The sequence below is a fragment of the Lampetra planeri genome, chromosome 8, assembly GCF_965212315.1.
Source record: "Lampetra planeri chromosome 8, kcLamPlan1.2.h2, whole genome shotgun sequence".
Classification (NCBI taxonomy): Eukaryota; Metazoa; Chordata; class Hyperoartia; order Petromyzontiformes; family Petromyzontidae; genus Lampetra; species Lampetra planeri.
The window spans coordinates 4,071,808-4,092,976 of record NC_136114.1 but is presented as its reverse complement, the minus strand read 5'-3'; the positions used below and the strand labels follow the sequence as shown (position 1 = coordinate 4,092,976).

The window sequence follows — 21,169 nt, the reverse complement described above, 5'->3', positions numbered from 1 at the left end:
CTCACTGAAAGTTAAATTTTGTTTAAACAACAAATATAATAATTACACGAATGGACAAATAAAATGATTGCATGTGGAATTGTTTGAAAACAATCCAGTCAAAAAGACAAATGCTGCATGGGTAGATCTTAAATTATTATTATTTCGTGTCAATGCTGTACTATGCTACATTAGAGTACTCTATTGGGTTATAGTACAATGCAATGTCATGGTATATTGTATACAGATAGACTCCGAGATTATTTCGACTATAAGAGGTTTTTTTGGGCTAGAGCGCATAAATATATACGCGTCGTTAAACCCGCCAACACCCGACACAGTCAACTAGTAAGGGTTGTCACGTAAACAGAACGTGACAATTCGTCACTAGTACAGCACACCGGTGTGTTGCAGAGCCAAGACACAACATTTACAATCGGAGTACGACGTTTCGCCAGTATGTGCAGACTGAAGTCAAAACGGGGTTCCGCTTGGAAAAAGAGCTTTATAGCTCATCGGATTCCTCAATTTTAAATACATATTCTGATTCTGACATGTAATTGGCTTCCAAAGTTGCACTGAGCACAACGCGATGTCACCCATATGAGCAGACCATTGTATGCTAGTGTCAAGACATAATCACAATTTAACATGTACTATTAAGTGCCATTATACTTTACCATACAAATAATAACATTAATAAACTAATAACTTTTCCAGGTTAATACATCTGCCAGGGATTAAAATAACTAAAGGTTAAAAGGGTCTCCCTCAGCAAGGCTGGCAGAAGATAAACTGTAGGTAGCAGTGAAAATATATTGTGAGGTTAATCAAACACATTGATGTTTACACGTAGCGTTTGCAAGGTGCATGAATGCTTATCCTGCACAAAAGAACGTTCTTACTGCGTGTGTTAATTTGTTTACTTTTACTGGTAGGAACGAAGTGAACCAGCCTACAATAGATTATATCGTCCGTCCGTCCGTCCGTCCGTGTAGCAACATCGCCCCCTACTGCAAACACTTGGCAGGACCCTACAAAAACCTTTAGACTCAGTGACGCTTTCCTGGCTAAACAAGTGTAACATTCCCTTATAATTCCCTGAGATAGCTTTTAATAAAAACATTTAAATTAAAAATTAACTCACAGCGGCCTAAAGCCTACAGCTAGGCCTAAAGCCTAGAACTAGGCCTCAAACTCTCCCTTCGTATCGTACCCCCGCGTGTGTGAAAGGGAGTTAATGTTTAACAATGTTACATTCCCTGATGTTTTTTTTTAATAGAAACATTTACATTTAAAGCTTTTACATAAATAATTAAAACATTTAAATTAAAAATTAACTCACAGCGGCCTAAAGCCTACAGCTAGGCCTAAAGCCTAGAATTAGGCCTCAAACTCTCCCTTCGTATCGTCCGATTAGGTGTAACAACATCGCCCCCTACTGCAAACACTTGGCAGGACCCTACAAAAACTTTTAGACTCAGTGACGCTTTCCTGGCTAAACAAGTGTAACATTCCCTTATTTTATAATTCCCTGAGATAGCTTTTAATTAAAAAAAACCTTTAGACTCAGTGACGCTTTCCTGGCTAAACAAGTGTAAGATTCCCTTATAATTCCCTGAGATAGCTTTTAATTAAAACATTTAAATTAAAATTTAACTCACAGCGGCCTAAAGCCTACAGCTAGGCCTAAAGCCTAGAACTAGGCCTCAACCTCTCCCTTCGTATCGTACCCCCGCGTGTGTGAAAGGGAGTTAATGTTTAGCAATGTTACATTTCCTGATGTTTTTTAAATAGAAACATTTACATTTAAAGCTTTTACATTAATAATTCAAACATTTAAATTAAAAATTAACTCACAGCGGCCTCAAGCCTACAGCTAGGCCTAAAGCCTAGAACTAGGCCTCAAACTCTCCCTTCGTATCGTCCGATTAGGTGTAGCAACATCGCCCCCTACTGCAAACACTTGGCAGGACACTACAAAAACCTTTACACTCAGTGAGGCTTTCCTGGCTAAACAAGTGTAATAATACATGATGTTTATATTCTTTGGTTATTCGTTCCTACCAGCCCACCCCGCAGGGACCTGTTATTCTTTGGTTATTCGTTCCTACCAGCCCACCCCGCAGGGACCTGTTATTGTACTTTTTTCTATCTACGCGACTTTACAGAACGAACCATAGAACAGTGTTCATGTTCAAGTTAGTGTTTCCTGAGAAAAATGAGTAACAAGGAATCTTTCACTGCTGTTGGCAGCCCTGATATGCAAATCCCACGGTTATAAGTTGAGCACTCCAACCACAAAACTGGGAACAAGTTTATCCGAACGCTCAACCACGAAAGCAAATGCCTGGCTTTGCAGCCGGAAGCATGTGATCACGATATGTAGATGGAAATGGTCTGTACAATGGTTGCAAAGTGTGGGTTTGTGTTTCACTATGCAATTCAGCAATGGACTCAGACACAACAGATATTACCCCATACTTATAAACAACAACCGCCATTCATCACTAAGTGGCCAGGCGATGTGCACGTTAGGGCCTGCTGGCAGGTCATGAGACAGACCCAGGTGCCATGGCTTGACTGGTCGATACACCATCTGTGCCCCCTACTCTGCCAACTTGCTTTGTTATAAGAGCAGAGATACACTTGTGACAAGCACTGTACTCTATACCTCAATACACCTATTCAGTTACAACTCCTTTGCTTTGGGAATGTAAAAGTGCAGCACTGTAAGGCTCTTAAGGTACCTATTACAAAACTAAAATAATGCCCCCCATTTAAGCAAGCTGTGGAAACGTAAGTACTGTGCAGTGGTCATTACATATTGGCATAACATTATTTTTGGATGCCGAAAATCTATGGGATATTGCATAATAGTGTTGCTATATGCTCTATACGGTATGGCAGCAGCAGTGGAACACATTTATTGTGCATGGCACTATGAACCGAACGACCTGAATTCAATTCCGAGCCTCAGCTGATAGTGGCAATTTATATCTGAACCAGTTCTGGGCAACAACCGCACAGATCAGTAAGGTGGTTTATTATCAAGCCTCATGACACAATCATCATCCAGCAGTGGACTGACCCAGGGCTGTAAATGTATTGAATGTATGCAACAATGCAGTACAAAACTTTCCACAATCATTGTTTCAATTCCTCACCATTACTGCCATATAATGTAATAAACATGCATCATATCACATAAAAACATTTTTAAATGTTTAATTTACCTGTTCATATAATTTGTTCAGCTACTTTTAGGTCCTGCAGCGAGAAAAAACCCATCGGGTAAATAATTTCAACTATTTATCTACTTATGTCATCACATGTAATTTCTAAGAAACATTTTCACAAAGAATCAAATTTAACAGATTGCTCATAATGCAAAACTGCCTCTTGCAGCTGTCATTCAAGCTTTTAGTCCAAGTATTTAATCCAGCTTTCAATTTCCAGCTGTCAAGAGCAAGGGCTGTCATAATTTTCGCAATGGACAATAACAACTTTGGGCTTTTACAGATTTACACTCTTTGGGGTGATTCATCGAAAAGCAAATTGCCCCATACAGTGAGGGAAAAAAATATTTGATCCCCTGCTGATTTTGTACGTTTGCCCACTGACAAAGAAATTATCAGTCTATAATTTAAATTATTTGGACAGTGAGAGACAGAATAACAACAACAAAATCCAAAAAAACGCACGTTAATTTTTTTTATAAATTGATTTGCATTTTAATGAGGGAAATAAGTATTTGACCCCCTCTCAATCAGAAAGATTTCTGGCTCCCATGTGTCTTTTATACAGGTAATGAGCTGAGATTAGGAGCACACTCTTAAAGGGAGTGCTCCTAATCTCAGCTTGTTACCTGTATAAAAGAGACCTGTTCACAGAAGCAATCAATCAATCAGATTCCAAACTCTCCACCATGGCCAAGACCAAAGAGCTCTCCAATGATGTCAGGGACAAGATTGTAGACCTACACAAGGCTGGAATGGGCTACAAGACCATCGCCAAGCAGCTTGGTGAGAAGGTGACAACAGTTGGTGTGATTATTCGCAAATGGAAGAAACACAAAAGAACTGTCAATCTCCCTCGGCCTGGGGCTCCATACAAGATCTCACCTCGTGGAGTTGCAATGATCATGAGAACGGTGAGGAATCAGCCCAGAACTACACGGGAGGATCTTGTCAATGATCTCAAGGCAGCTGGGACCATAGTCACCAAGAAAACAGTTGGTAACACACTACGCTGTGAAGGACTGAAATCCTGCAGCACCCGCAAGGTCCCCCTGCTCAAGAAAGCACATATACATGCCCGTCTGAAGTTTTCCAATGAACATCTGAATGATTCAGAGGACAACTGGGTGAAAGTGTTGTGGTCAGATGAGACCAAAATTGAACTCTTTGACATCAACTCAACTCGCCGTATTTGGAGGAGGAGGAATGCTGCCTATGAACACAAGAACACCATCCCCACCGTCAAACATGGAGATGGAAACATTATGCTTTGGGGGTGTTTTTCTGCTAAGGGGACAGGACAACTTCACCGCATCAAAGGGACGATGGACGGGGCCATGTACCGTCAAATCTTGGGTGAGAACCTCCTTCCCTCAGCCAGGGCATTGAAAATGGGTCGTGGATGGGTATTCCAGCATGACAATGACCCAAAACACACGGCCAAGGCAACAAAGGAGTGGCTCAAGAAGAAGCACATTAAGGTCCTGGAGTGGCCTAGCCAGTCTCCAGACCTTAATCCCATAGAAAATCTGTGGAGGGAGCTGAAGGTTCGAGTTGCCAAACGTCAGCCTCGAAACCTTAATGACTTGTAGAAGATCTGCAAAGAGGAGTGGGACAAAATCCCTCCTGAGATGTGTGCAAACCTGGTGGCCAACTAGAAGAAACGTCTGACCTCTGTGATTGCCAACAAGGGTTTTGCCACCAAGTACTAAGTCATGTTTTGCAGAGGGGTCAAATACTTATTTCCCTCATTAAAATGTATACAAATTTTTACATGCGTTTTTCAGGATTTTTTTGTTGTTATTCTGTCTCTCACCGTTCAAATAAACCTACCATTAAATTATAGAGTGATCATTTCTTTGTCAGTGGGCAAATGTACAAAATCAGCAGGGGATCAAATACTTTTTTCCCTCACTGTATATCCACAACAACCAACCCACCGACATGCATAAAATTTGAATTAATTTAGAGTTGCCTAAGGTTGATGAATTTATACAGCAGTGTAATCGGGCACAAGGACATCACAAAGTATCGTAGATTAGTGGAAATAATGTGTAATAGGAGCCTATGTCGGATTCACATGGTGATCGGCTTTGCCGGTCCCGCTTTACAACCAATGGGGGGAGAGCCTGGGAGCATGGCCTCGGCGTGATCACGGGATGTCAGCTAGGTGATTGGTTTCGCTGGTCTTGGCCTCAGCCAATGGGAAGACAAGTCAGGGGCGTGGTCCCGGGAGTTGATGGGGGATCTGGAACATTCGGCGCAGGCTATTGAGGATTGGCTGGAGTGTACCACGTGACCCAGGCATTACATAAGGGGAGAGAGGCCACGCGCGAGTGGGGCTCCGGGTGCCACGTGGTGGTGTGTCTCTGGTGGCTGTCTGCCCACTTCCCGTTGCCTGCCAGCAACGGGGATTGTTTGTGAACTGCAAAGAAGTGAAATAAAAGGACCGATTCTACAAGCCGTCTCCAGCGTGTTATTACAAATGTACTATTTTTTTACTGGTAGGAGCCCACTGGTTCCACCAGCCCACAGGGGATTATTGTGTCCGTCCGTCGTGCAGGGAGGGGCTGGGTGGGGAGGGGCTGGGTGGGGAGGGGCTGGGTGGGGAGGGGCTGGGCTGGGTGGGGGGGTGTAAGGGGTGGGGCTGGGTGGGGAGGGGCTGGTCACCCCGTGGTGCCCTTATAAAACTCAACGTTTAACCTACTCACGCCGGCTTGTGCCCGCCCTCGGTCGGGCATATTTGCGGAATACACCACGCCGCCGTTGACCCTGGCCATTGACCGAGCAACCCAACGTTCCTACCAGCTCCCTCCGCAGCAATGTGTTTAAATACCACGTCAAAAGCTAGACATTGCAGTAGAAATGCTACACAAAAAGTAGGAAGCATTATGAATGTGATATTTTTTATATTTTAATTTATGTTACACAGCTAAACAATCTTGCGATGTTGTCTGTAAACCTAGCTGGCTGATAATACAAAAAAAAGCTTTGATGCGCTGTACAACATTAATAAGTTGCATTTCCTTAAAGCAGTATTTCACAATGCTTACTTTTAGACAACCGAATGAACCGGAAACAGCTTTGACGCATCTCCATAAGCAAGTTAACAAGGTCCATGACGTGCAAGTAAACCAATTCCTCCAGAATTAATGTGCAAGTACAACAAAAAAAGTAAAGTAAAACATGTAGTGTGTATTCACCTTTTAGAAAACGATTCTTTGACGAACGAGTCCTTTGGAAAACGCTGGGCTTTTATTCATTCCTCTATACAAATAAACGCGCAGATGAGAGACAAAGCCACACCATTCTTTCAGACCGAAGTGCGCAAAGCACCCAAGCAATTTAAAACGAAATGTACAAACCCACACTCGTGACGATGTTGCCAGCCATTCAGCAGACGTTACACGGTTAAATATTTACATAAAAAAACTGTCGCAGATAAGACCGCGTTCTAGAAACTACACTGGAAGTCAATTTATTGCTGGGGTCATAAAAGGTGTCAAATTATTAACGGATTACAGTACATGTAACTATTGACCTGTCTCTTTGGAAGAAAAACAGTCCATCGAATAAAAACAGAAAAGTGCACGATTTGTGATGAATATTGTACATAGTACACAGGCCAGCCACTTATGACTTTTTCTGAAATAGCAAAGGTACATATAACAGTATCCATAAGAGGTTTCTTGGGTTAGATCGCGTAAATATATGTGTCGTTAAACCCGCCACCACCTACGTGTTAAAATGTAAGTTTGTTCCAGCTAATTACTATCATAATTTCATATGGTACTCAAGTACTAGAAGTTTTGATGTTTGTACTTATGCATATAAACAGTACATGAGTGCAGTAGCGCTCACTTTAAAATGGTTAAAGTACAGCAATTGGCTAAACATTTGTTTTACTAAAATAATCATGTAGGTTGAATCAACCATCAACCCTAAAACCTAAAGCAACACCAATTGTGTTAATATATATAAGTCAAGACGCCTGGGCAACCGACGAGCAAACAATCGAGATTCCTGCACCTCCGATGAGTACGCTTAGCTATGTACAATGCGAAGGAGTTCAACACACGTACAGATCTGAGCAACTATTCCTCATTGGAGCAGGAGGACGCTTTGCCTTGACCCAATCGCTATTGAAGAGTGTGCGTTCATAACGCGAATTGGATATAACGTGATGTATTAGGAAGCACGTTTTTTTCTATAACGTGGATGAGAATTGGATATAATGCGATTGAATGATAAGAACGACATCGCGTGAGTAGGAATAAGCGGTTGTATGGCCACCTCGGCAACGCACAAGGTGGGATGCTGCTGGATGCTTTCAGATGCTACCCAGACGCCTCAGTCTTTGTTCAGCCTGCATACGCATCTCTCATTATCACAAGCTGTGCTTTACCCCGTATTATATATAGTTTATTACAAGAATATTTTTCCATAAAGTGGTGTTCTTCAGGAATGCAACTACCACGTTGCAGGAGAACAGACTGTCCTCCAATTCCTCTCCCGACAACAAATTAAACCCCAGATCAAGTCAATATTACTCTCACCAACATCTTCAAGAGCCTCCATGGACTTGCCTCTGCCTCTTTTCTGCCATCGCAATATTCCCTCCATGCACTTTCCTCTCCGACAACCAAGGCCTTCTGTCGAAGCAGTGGGGACAGGTGTTCTTCATTGCAAGGCCCGCGGGCCACTGGCGTCCCCTGGTGGCCTTTAGTGCGGCCCCCGACAATATACAAATGTGAAAATACCCCATGCAGGCAGTGTGACGGCCCTCACATTGATGTCTTATTCACGAAAGTACCCCCCCCCCTTCAAAATTAGTGAAGAACACTGCAGTGGGAGGTCACCTTCTAAACCACTTCCCAAATGACCTTGAAGTCTTCCCCCCAGTCATTCATCCTTTCGACACTCTTTCCCCATTCAAGTCCAGGCCACTGTCGACTGGCTCATGGTCAACAATAGAGATGATCACTGCCTAACACCTGCTTGAGAATGGACACATTTTCACTTGACGACCTTTTTCTTAAAGCAAATTCTGAGTCTCCTTGAGCACAAAAAAAATTTTGACATAGCACCCTCATATTACAGTTGAATCAATTTGACGGAGCAAACTTCCTGGAAGATATTTTTCTTGTTGGGCTCTCCATATCAAGTGTAAATTATATGGTTTTAGTATGGCCATAGAGGGAACTGTAATCCAGTCTTCATCCGAGGCCAGAAACTTGGGAGTTATCGGAGACCCCAGTTTGAAATGAGGCCCACGTATGTATAATTACCCAAAACGCATTTTTTTCCCATTCACGCAACAAAGCTCAACTAAGACCCTATGCAGTTCCTTCCTAATGTAGAGAGGCTGGTGCATGCCTTCATTTAATCAAGGTAGGATTACTGCAATGCCTTCCTTGCTGGCGTTTCTAAAAGTGTTTTAAATAGACTACAAACGCAGTTGCCCAGATTTTAAATGTAAATCGTGTGACCGTATTACTCTTTCTTCCCTGCACTGGCTCCCTATAAAGTACAGAATCGTTTTCAAGGTTATTCTTCTCACGTTTAAGGCATTAAAGGGAGGTGGTTCCGAAATCTCGCCGATCTGCTTAAGCTTTATATACCACTGAGAAAACTAAGATCTGCTGATTCTGGTCTACTCGTTAATCTAAAGACCAGCATTTGTTCTATGAGACAGAGCTTTTTGCAGCTAGGCTCTGCCATTGTGGAATTTCCTTCTTCAGTCCATTTGGGAATCTGTGTCTGTTACCCTTTTAAATCACATCTTAAAACTCACCTGTTTTTAAAAGCTTTCTCCGTAATTTACGCTTCATGTAAAACGCCTTGAGCAAATTGCGCCATAGAAAACCAAGTTTATTTTTCTCATCTTCGCAAACAGCGTCTCATTTCACATTCAGCATGGGTATTATCCAGTTGACATTAACCTTGTGATCTCTGAGCAGCAATGCTACCAAAGCATGATCCTGAGCGAGGCGGCATGTGACACATACTTTTTCAGAACACATTGTTGGCTGGTCATGCTCAGTTAAACTAGATCCATGTGATCCAGCATTACTTTTCAATGTGAACGCTTCATGCAGTCCAAATGCATAACGTTCTGGGACCCATGTGACAATTTCGTAAAAAGTTACGTGCGCTTTAAATTTCAACACGAGCCAATTTGGCTATCCTTTTAAATAAAACGATAGGAATGCAATTTTAACAGTCTGGATCATATGGTTAGCAAAAGTCTGTTGAGGCTTTGCCACAATGTAATGTTCCAAAAAGTATTTGCAGACAAGTGAAGTATGCATTCTTCACAACTTGCTCCGACTTACTCTTCACTCTTTAGAAACACTACCTTCTTAATCTTCACATTTCCGATTAACACGGTCGACAACGTACCGTGCCAAGTTCAAAATGCATACATACATACTACTTGCTTGTGTTGAACCAGTGCTGCTGAAATTACACTTTTGGAAGATTATGTGCGCTCTTGGGGTGTTAAACACGCATTTTATTTTTTATATCGAGGAACAGATATGAAGGAGGCATATTGCATATTTATTTTACCATACATTCGATTGGTGGTTCCTCTCATGTTTAACAGGTGTCTGTAATTAACCTCCGTTAAGTCTACATATTTCCATATTGACATGTATTACAATTTACCAATTTTATATTGCATGTAACATTGTAAAACCTTCTAGTCCTGCGATAATATTCTTTTTTCACCTATGATTACCCGACCCGACCAACCCATTTTAGCATTGCCAACTTACCCACGACGCGACCCACTTTTATTAGACCTGCAACCCGATCTTGCACATTTTTTATACCTCCAATTGGATACTTAGACGATTCCAGCAGTTTTAAAGCACCAACTACCAAAAAAAAAAATCTGATCATAAATATGAATTTTAAAGAGTTAACCACAAATAAAACAATATATAACCATGCCTAGCACACATTGTCGACTCTGCTAGTACATATATCTACAGAGTGGCTTGTTATGTAGCAATTAGTGTAGAAAGTTGTGCTTTATGAAAATTCATTTGAAAATGTCCCCGCTTCAAGTTCTTGTCAAATTCTGATTTACCCATCAAAAGATGTATCCTCCACACAATATAAACCTTGCTCTGACATTTGTTTTACCTCATCAGTCGACATAAAAAAAGTGGTAAAAAAAGTTAAATTAAGCTTAAAGGTCTGCTCTTTGGGTCTTTCGGTAAAGTCGTGTAGATATCTACGCGACTTCACCGAAAGCTTTAAGTCAAGATCTTACAGGTCTGGTAAGCCATCAACTCGACCACGTATTCACTTCGGCTCCAACACGCGCACTCGGACGCTGCGAGCACTATCCAAAAACAGTATGAAATGTAGTACTGTCCAATCTATAGAAAATGTTCATCTAGAAAGTGTGCGGGTCACCCGTGAGTCACCAGACATGACCCGAACTACAAGCCATTACAGTGGCTGCGTTTCGACCAGACGCGCAGGTTCCCACAGGTACCTGGCCCGAAATGCAGGACTTTAGCTCCCACCACTGTACTGTTGGCTTTATATAAAATTATTACAGTAGATGGCTTATGCCTGTGACCAAATAACCCAGTGTACCAAATATTGTCAAATATATAAGCCAAGTAGGGTTGCGCTTGGATGAAAAACCACCGTGTGCAAGATACATCTGCAACAGGCGTTGTGGGTAGTGCAGCAAACGACAATGTTCTGCAGGGCCCCCACTCCCACCAACACACATCAACCACCGTGGGCAAAATTAGTCAAATTTCTCACGGCCCGCAAGTTGTGAGGAAGCCCTCATCCAGCAATGGATAAAAACAAATGGGCTGTACAAATACATGGTTTATACAGCATCTGCTTATTCTTGACCTATTTTGCTAACGTTCTCACCGACATTTGTATAATATTTAATCTTGATCCAGTTTTCGAATTTAATGCTAAATATAGTACTCTACATATAGTCTGTGGTGTTTTATTTTGGACTGTTGATAAGGAAAGACTGGTGAATGTGAATAAATAAAATATTTACTTGATGTGCCGTTGGTATGGGATATGTGGTATATTATACCACTTCAGCCACCAACAATTAGGGAATCAATATGACCCCTAATGATGACTTGTTGGCTTTGTCATCAATTATCCTATTTCTCTCAGTAGGTATCGATTCAGTATTTTGGTTTCCCATTAAGAAATGCTGATGCAGAAACAAGAAATGCTTTATTGTATACGTGCAACTTGCTTTGTGGACATAAGGGCAATAACACATAATTTTTTTGATATGTGGTGTCCAAAGACCGCACATTGCATTGTCACAGTACAACATTCTGGGGGACAATGTATCAGTATCCATTTGCGTACAATAAGTGTTCCAACAATGTGAGGCTTGAAGGAGTTGAACAGCGTATGAGAATATTGCCTTTCTCTATACTCTTTGGTTCTTTCGGTAAAGTTATGTAGGTAGAAACAATAATAGATCACGACGTGTCGATCGCCACACAAGCAATCGTCTTCAGGTGGGAGAAGACGATTGCTTGTGTGGTGATCAAAACGTCGTGATCTATTATTTTTTCTACCTACGTGACTTTACCTAAAGAACCAAAGAGTATGAATTCCTGCAGTCACGAAAGCATCAAATCAATATTGCCTTGACCATCAGAGTAGTTTTCCACCACCATTAAATCCATGTGCCACATTTTCTGTGCATTTAATATGCTTACAAGACAGAAGGGCATGTATTAAACCGCTCTCTTGTCTGTACAGTCAGCAAAAACAGAGGACAAATATGTTGTAAGACAGGATCTTAAATACATTGCAAATAATTATGATAATCTTAATTGTCCAAAATAAAAACTTATCCCATAAAACCTTTCGAGGCTCTGGAGAGTGACATTATGTAATGGCAAATATGTAGCAAAGTTCTGAGATATAGGCACACAAGTGAAAAAGTCAGGTGTGAACCTCCATAAGAAAAACATGGTTGCTCCATGCACAAACAACAACTTAGTCACATTTAGTTCTTTCGGTAAAGTCACGTAGGTAGAAATAAAATAATATAAAATAAAACAAATCACGACCACTGCCTGAAACGTTACCGATCATATAGATATTTTATTGCTGATTGTTGAGTTATGTTATCTGCGCCTGTGCACTTCTGCCAAAGCAACAGCGCCAAATAATGTTTGTTTTAGGCCACATGCCGTTTGACAGTTTGTAATGTCAAAGGCCACTCGATTTCTGAGCTCGCTAGGTGAAGCTCAAAGTAGCTTAAGGGAAACGTCGTATGTTCATGTTAAATTTAGTCATAAAAAAGTCTGAGGGCATCTGTGAACTTTATTGGTCAGAATTTGATCAATACATTGGCACACTTCTAAACGTGACAACCTTGTCAGCTGGTTGAGGGGTGACAAGAATTTTGACATAACACGACGTGGCCTAAGCCAAAAAGAAAAGGATCAATGCATGAGTATGTAATTTTATGCAAAAACAGTGCCTTAAATAAAAACATTTAATACGTAAAATATTTCAGTTGACGTTTCAGGAAATAGTCCTTCATAGCAGACATCGATTTAATGTGATATGAAGAAGGGTCATTGTCAAAAATGTCGCCTACGAGATATATATTTTCATGGTTAGTGTTAGTGACAAATGTGTCCAGTCTTTTTGTTGATGGTGCTTGTTCACCACTGCCAACGCAATATTACCAACTAGCAGTGCGACTAACGCTCTGAACAGGTCATTACAGGTAACCCGCGCCACATCCCGCACAACACCACATGGCACGCTCGACCCGGTCCACCCCCCACGTGGAGTTTCTCGTGCTCCGGGACTCCTCCCCTGCGTGACGTCACCACGCAGCTGCTCCACGTGGCCCCGCCCCCCTCGTGCGCCGCAGAGTTGTCAACGGCGACCCCGGCAAGAAACGCGCGCGAACTTTAACAAAACCTCACCAGCCTCAGTTGTCAAAACGTTTCAGATCAAAACAACCGCAACACCTTAACCCACTGCTCCCGCAGCCGCTGTGCGAAATCAGCAAAGGTCTTAACCGCCGTATTAGAGGCAGATCCCATGTTTACCCATAGCGTGCGGTCACACACCATTCCTAGAAATCCCGCCGGAGCCTGTACGTAGGCCTCCCGCGGCATACAGCCGGGTTGGGGGTTCGGGCGACGATGTCCGAGAGCGGAGAGACTCGGCTGCCGATGCTTCAGCAGACAAAGGCGGCTTTGAGTCGATCGTGGGCCTTCGTGTCGCGGCACCTGAGTGTGTCCGAGGCGCACACGGTGGAGTTTTACAGCAGGGGGCTGTGGAGGTCATACCTGGGAGACGCAGAGCCCCGGGCGGTGCAGCAGCTGCTGCTGCGGCGAGATTCGAAGGGGAGGAATCTCGGGCAAGCGGAGACTCCGAGTGAAGGTGGAGGAGGTAACGAGGAGCCGCTCATTCATTCACACGTCAATGTTGCAGGCTACTATGACTAACCACCACGACTTCCTGTCACTACTACAACAGTACGGTTACCTAAGCAGTCTGCGTGTGAACCACACACCACTGCATTCCTATCACCAGTCGTGTATCACCACATCAACTGTCCACCACCACCACCCCTGTCCTGCATTGCCACCAGCACTGTCGCCTCTACCCACCGTCCAGTCTCCTACCACGACTGCCTCCTGTCGCCCTATCAGCACCCAGTATCCATTACATAACCCTCACCAACGATGTAATATCGCCACATGTACTCTTTTGTCACCATGACCACCACAACTACCTTCTGTACCACCACAATCCATGATAATCACCACAACCACGAATGCTTACCTGATCGTACTTTATTTATGTCCGCTGCCTCTTATCACCTACCACCACCACTTTCGCTTGGTTTGCTGAGCCTCAAGCATTTTCACTGAATCCCAAGAATCTCACTGTCGCTGTTCGGGTTGCAATTGCATCGTCGCTCTGCGTGATTGAGTCGAGTTCTGCTTCCCCCTGCGCGCGTCGGCCTTCTTATAGGAAGCAGCAGGGGAGAGATAGGGCAGCGGTAGAGGGGAGAGGGCACGGGGGTCGAGCAGACGAGGAGGCATTTAAGGGATCGATTGGACAATGGATCGCAGATGCAATTCGCTCACTCACGGTGCCATTCGGTCTAATTTGCAATTCATGGGCATCATGGCCATGGGCGCTTCGTTCGTTTGATGATGCTCGGATGCAAATCAAGTTGGTTTAAATTTGTGAGTCGTTCATTTATTGTGCTTCTATTTATTTCGCTGTAAATATCGGTCATCGTTTTCATTGTGCAGATCATTGGTTATTGCGGTCCGGTTTTGCGCGCGAGCATATTTAGAGTTTTAATTGTTACTACGACTACATTGTTGTTTCATGAACACAGGACTAGTTAGTTAAAGCACGTGTTTGAAGTGCAATTTATTGTGTTTCGTTGAGCAATTGGTGCCTTTCTTAAGTGTTATTTATTGTGATTCATTCGTTTACAAATTGGTCACGTTTTGACCGCTGAGGCTGGTGGGGTTTTGTTAAAGCATGAATTTGAGAATTCCAATTAATAAGGGCCAAAATGTTGCAGGGCAGGATTTGTAATTATTTCGGTCATTATTTTAATATGATTGTGTAGTTTGTAATCCCCGTACGGGTATTTTATTACGCGCTTTATTACGCGCGTGTGTGTATTGTGTATACATATGCTCTTTTGTGTCTATTTGTTTTGTGTGACAACCCAAAGTCCCAATCGGAATGCACCAGATAATTGCCTTATGGGGGAAATGTGCAGGCAGGAGTGAGATATTTCTGTTGGTGGGCATAAATTCAAATGAATCACACCTCCGATTAGCACGGTTGGTCACGTACGGTGCGAAAGAAGTTCAACATACATACAACTACCACTCCAAAGGAAAGCAAATATAGTAGGCTCAATCCATAATTGGCATTGAGCTCACTTATTAATAGCCACTTTAATTCAAAGCAATTGAAATGTGGAATGTACTTACATTATAGTGCACGATGTTTTATTACTATTATTAAGCAAGAGTAGGCCATTGCGTGTTTGACGTCGTCGTCCAAATTTGGTAATTTTTGAAATATTACCCGCAAATTACTCAACTTGAATATATAACACATAGCCATCATGTCCCCCGACTGTGAAAACTTGACAGGACTCTACTAAAACAAAGTCATGAGACTCGGTGAGGCTTTCCTCGATAACAAGCGTCGCTTTAAATATAATCTGTATTTTAAACCAAGCCAAGGGCTGTATACTGATGAATTAATGCATCTCAGTGTTAATTAATCCAAAGTCATGTAACCGAGTGAGAGCTCTTTGAGACAAATGAGACGTGGATATTTTAAGGCAATATATTAATTGGAAAATGCTGCAAGAAACAACCAAATATACCATTGGCTCCATCTGACATTGTTCAGTATAAGACAGAATTATTGAATGTTACTGTTGGCTATTTGCATTTTAATACTGTTATGTTCTTTGGGTCTTTCGGTAAAGTCACGTAGATAGGTTCGAATAAAATAAAATAGCAATTTTGTTTTAAACAACGGTTTTATTCACAACTTCGTTTAACTCACCCTCGAGAAGTACGTCAATGATGCGGCACCTGCTCCCACATCAACGCTTACTTGAAATAATTGGTTATTTTATAAATGAATCTTTAATGTACTGCTTTTTGTATGTGTGGAGTGATGGTAACTCGTTCACACGGAGCAGGCACGCCTGAGACGCACGGCGCCTGCATCTTGGGCGAGGCGATTCGTGAGTTTAGGGACCACGGCGTTTTTGATCTACACAAAAGTATATAATTAATAAGGCGTCCATACCAAAATGTAAATCGCTTTAAAGTAGCGAATTAGTTGATTAATTTATGCCGGTTTTGATACAGGCATGCATTCTCACCGGATCTGAGTACGTGTGCAAAATGTGGAATTGATTGGACACCAGGAAGTAGACTAAATTGTGATTACAAGATTTGACCACACAGGAATCAAGTTAAGTAAAACCGTTGGAAAACGACGTAGTTTTTTGTTATTTTTTGTTATTTTCTTTAAACCTATCTACGTGACTTTTACCGAAAGGCTCAAATAATATGAATTCCTGCAGTCACGAAAGCTTTAATACTTATTTGTTGACGGCATTTATGTAGGGCACCTTGAAAAATGTTCTCCCAGTGAACGTTCACTTGGTTCTTACAACTGATTTAAACATGGGACAAGGTCAACAGTTCTCTATGTAGCTTTCAGTCTCAAAGTACTACACTGGGATGCAGAAAATGTGTAAGCACATGTCAGTACTGTACAATATGCTGTCTATCTTAAAATTTGCTTTTAATAAAAAATTAGTATTCAAGCTTATGGATGCTGAATCAAATTGAATAAAGAAGTTGTGAAGAAAACTATTTGATTTTGATATGAATACAAGACATCAATCACACTGGGCTGTGGTCAGGTGCTGTAGTGGTTTGAAGGAAGGGTTGGTGGATCACACTGAGATTATGCATGTTAAGACACATGTTCAAAGACAAGGAGGTATCTGTATAAGAGGCATTGCACCCAATTAGTCAGCTGCCTATTTCCGTGAAGTTTGAGTGTTAACCTATTATGCTTGTGATTTCTCTGGGTACTCATGTTTTTGCATATAACCAAAACATGCTCGTTAATGAATTGGTCAAATATCCTTATAAAGCAAGAGCCTTCTGGAAATTGGTTATGAGACTTAGGGCTTGTTATGGGGGAAATGATGTACATTATAGTTACATTTTCAGATTAGAATAAAACTTGCAAAAACAAAATTCTGAAATATATTTTAAAGGAAATGTGTAGAAAAAATGTAAACACACTGCCACCACAATCCTACACGTGTACATTACATCAATACGTACACACCAATGAAACATAAACACAAACAGTACTCTAATAGGAACACATCATCCTTAAAAAATAACACTGTACTCAATCAACTTCGATTGCATTTCATTTGCATGGTAAATGGAAAACCCACACAGAGAGCGCATTACAAGTAGGGCTTTGAAATTACTTTCTCTATCCTGCAGCATGGCTGAATTCCTAAGAGGGCTGGTGCCAGGCATGTACATGCGCGATACATTAACATGTTAATTATTTACACCTGCCCTCTTTTAAGTATCCACCACTGGGGTTTCTAAGCCACATTTTGCAAATGAATACTGTAGCTGGAAAAAGCCCAAGTGTTTACGATGCTTGCCAAGGCACCAGTGACATGTTCGAAACGTGGGTTGAGAGTATTTGGCTGCTATAAATTTCCATATGATAAGCGTACTTGGTAAAGCTATCATTTGTGGCCAGGTCGCTTCTGAAAAAGAATAGCCCAGTGGGCTTTACATGGTAAAATGGAAATTTATTTATTTATTGTGAATTGCTTATCTTTCCTGTACTTTGCACTCCTTTAGTTTTTTTGTATTAATTGTTGTAACTTTCTGACCCTCCCCTACTGGGCATCTGTCTATGAAAAATAGCTTAATAGCTCATCGGATTTCTCCAGGATAAATACATACTGTATTCTAATTTTGATTATCCCTGCAGCTGTCCAGTAATAACGTAAAAAAAAACTTTGTGCTTTTATTTGCAATAATAGGCATTTTTGTGCTGGTCTCTTTTGCCGATCTCTTAGATTTTTTAAAATATCCACAACTGAATTTGAAAAAAATCTGACTTGCCTCATTTTTCTGAAATTGTAATGTTGTGCTTTATGTAAAGGCAACAGTGAAATCTCAACAATCTCATCCTGATTCATAATCAACGTTTTTGGATTTAGATCGCGTTATTTATAAATGTGTCGTAACCCTCCACCACCCGACACGGCCAATCAGTAAAAAAGTGTCACTTTGACAAAAGACAAATAGTTCACTGCTTTAGCCCACCGGTGTGTTGAAGCGTGAAACCACAACATTTACAATTTGAGTACGACGTTTCGCTGCTAATTGCATCCAGCATCATCGGGCAATTCGCCAGAATGGTGAGGCTCTGCTCTGTCTCCCGTTCTTATATAGAGTTCTATATAAGAAGCTCTGCTCTGTCTCCCGTTCTTATATAGAGTTCTATATAAGAAGCTCTATATAAGAACTGGAGACAGCAGAGCCTCACCATTCTGGCGAATTGCCCAATGATGCTGGATGCAATTACCAGCGAAACGTCGTACTCAAATTGTAAATGTTGTGATTTCACGGTTCAACACACCGGTGGGCTAAAGCAGTGAACTATTTGTCTTTTGTCAACGTGACACTTTTTTACTGATTGGCCGTGTCGGGTGGTGGAGGGTTACGACACATTTATAAATAACGCGATCTAAACCCAAAAACGTTGATTATGAATAATATTGGTCGCGAAAGCCTACGTGTTTAATTCTCATCCTGATATGCAAAGGATGTATTGTGGAAATGAACCTTGAAAACCAACAGTTGATTTCTGAGTGAGTATAACCCAATGTTTAATTCTATCCATTATTAAGAGCAACAACGTAGTTGTGAAACAGGTAAACACTAGGCTTGATTCACACAATTAGAGGTGAAACATTCCAAAGAGGCATGCTCAAACAAGTTAAGAGTGGGACTCACATCCACCGGTGGTCCTGTCTTCAGTGGTGGAACATACATTTGTTTTACAAGGAGAGCCACATGACGCTGTATTCCTAAAACCCCAAAAAGGCTGCAATTTCATTCCGTATGTATGTATGTTGAACTTCTTTTGCACCATATGTAGTCAACCGTGCTACTCAGAGGTGTGAGGGAAGGACAACAAACTAAACACAAAAAGCAGTTCTAAAGAAATTCGTTTTCAATGTAGATTTAAAAGTGCATAGCTCCAGTGGCTTCCTAATATAGGAAGCAAGAGCGTGCCAGACGGTCGCAGAAGCGCATCTGCTAGCACGTGATGCAGTGACCCTCTTTGTTCGATGGTTAGCCAAAAGTTGCTTGCGAGGATGACCGGAATTTGTATGATGGTTTATGCTCCTTGAAATCAGCAAGGTATTGTTGTTCATTCGAATAACGTTTCTGCTTTTAGCTGATGTTTAGATGGCTATTTTGGGATGTCACATTAAAAACTTTTAAAATCAAACCAATAGTTTTGAATTGGCGTCATTTGGAGCAGGAATTTAAGACTCATACTTAATTGTGGTCATGTCGTCCGATGCCTAAATGTTACTTAACACACCATTTTTGTTGATTGTATTTTGAATAATAAGTTCATATGAGATGGCTACCAACTTTTGACGTTTTGAGTTCTGCATCAATGTTCTGATGATATTTAAAAGGGACCTGTGGTTCAGTATGAAAAGCGATTAGCATGGTAGGCCACATATGGTGCGACAGAAGTTCAATATATATACATACAAAGTACAATTATGTTCTGAGACTCTTTAAGCTATCGATACATTTGGCTTTTGACTCTCAGCCAGCGTTTTGGTGAATCTGAGCCCACGATATTTACATTGACTACTACTTGCCCCACATCCTGGTTTTGTATCTATAGTCTCGTTAGATGGTATGTTTTATTATGCATCTCCGTTTAATTAATAGGCTCTGTGTCACTTACGCAATACGCTACATTAATATGACGCATTTTGTAAAGATTAAAAACCTTGCTCATTTCTGCTTTTTTTATTTTTTCACAAGTTGGTTAGATATTCAATTATGCAATTTTTGCTTTAAATTTCTGACTACAGCAATATTTTTTTTTTATTAAATCTAAATACACTATCATATACAGTGAGGGAAAAAAGTATTTGATCCCCTGCTGATTTTGTACGTTTGCCCACTGACAAAGAAATTATCAGTCTATAATTTTAATGGTAGGTTTATTTGAACAGTGAGAGACAGAATAACAACAATAAAATTACGAAAAACGCATATCAAAAATGTTATAAATTGATTTGCATTTTAATGAGGGAAATAAGTATTTGACCCCCTCTCAATCAGAAAGATTTCTGGCTCCCAGGTGTCTTTTATACAGGTAATGAGCTGAGATTAGGAGCACACTCTTAAAGGGAGTGCTCCTAATCTCAGCTTGTTACCTGTATAAAAGACACCTGTTCACAGAAGCAATCAATCAATCAGATTCCAAACTCTCCACCATGGCCAAGACCAAAGAGCTCTCCAAGGATGTCAGGGACAAGATTGTAGACCTACACAAGGCTGGAATGGGCTACAAGACCATTGCCAAGCAGCTTGGTGAGAAGGTGACAACAGTTGGTGCGATTATTCGCAAATGGAAGAAACACAAAAGAACTGTCAATCTCCCTCGGCCTGGGGCTCCATGCAAAATCTCACCTCGTGGAGTTGCAATGATCATGAGAACGGTGAGGAATCAGCCCAGAAATACACGGGATGATCCTGTCAATGATCTCAAGGCAGCTGGGACCATAGTCACCAAGAAAACAGTTGGTAACACACTACGCCGTGAAGGACAAATCCTGCAGCGCCCGCAAGGTCCCCCTGCTCAAAAAAGCACATATACATGCCCGTCTGAAGTTTGCCAAAGAACATCTGAATAATTCAGAGGACAACTGGGTGAAAGTGTTGTGGTCAGATGAGACCAAAATGGAGCTGTTTGGCATCAACTCAACTCGCCGTGTTTGGAGGAGGAGGAATGCTGCCTATGACCCCAAGAACACCATCCCCACCGTCAAACATGGAGGTGGAAACATTCTGCTTTAGGGGTGTTTTTCTGCTAAGGGGACAGGACAACTTCACCGCATCAAAGGGACGATGGACGGGGCCATGTACCGTCAAATCTTGGGTGAGAACCTCCTTCCCTCAGCCAGGGCATTGAAAATGGGTCGTGGATGGGATTCCAGCATGACAATGACCCAAAACACAAGGCCAAGGCAACAAAGGAGTGGCTCAAGAAGAAGCACATTAAGGTCCTGGAGTGGACTAGCCAGTCTC

General features: G+C 41.6%; 2 protein-coding genes across 7 annotated transcripts in view; one reads left to right on the top strand and one right to left on the bottom strand.

Annotated features, from left to right (window-relative positions):
• LOC144720220 (alpha-1,3-mannosyl-glycoprotein 4-beta-N-acetylglucosaminyltransferase C-like) overlaps positions 1 to 14,258 on the bottom strand; it is a 29,228-nt gene extending 14,970 nt beyond the window's left edge. The window contains exons 1-2 of one of the 4 annotated variants that reach the window (XM_078596741.1): positions 6,422 to 14,258; positions 3,216 to 3,249 (exon numbers count right to left, since the gene is read on the bottom strand). The gene's annotated coding sequence lies outside the window, so the exon portion shown is untranslated. The remainder of the gene's footprint in view (positions 1 to 3,215; positions 3,250 to 6,421) is intronic. The other 3 variants (XM_078596739.1, XM_078596740.1, XM_078596738.1) reach the window with 3 other exon arrangements.
• Positions 13,094 to 21,169, top strand: part of LOC144720219 (putative methyltransferase-like protein 25) — a 34,357-nt gene continuing 26,281 nt past the window's right edge. For 2 of the 3 annotated variants that reach the window (XR_013585734.1, XM_078596737.1), the window contains exon 1: positions 13,094 to 13,655. Coding sequence is in view for 2 of the 3 variants with exons in the window: in XM_078596737.1 (XP_078452863.1) it covers positions 13,406 to 13,655 (250 nt within the window). In the remaining variant the exon portion in view is untranslated. The remainder of the gene's footprint in view (positions 13,656 to 21,169) is intronic. The other variant, XM_078596736.1, reaches the window with a different exon arrangement.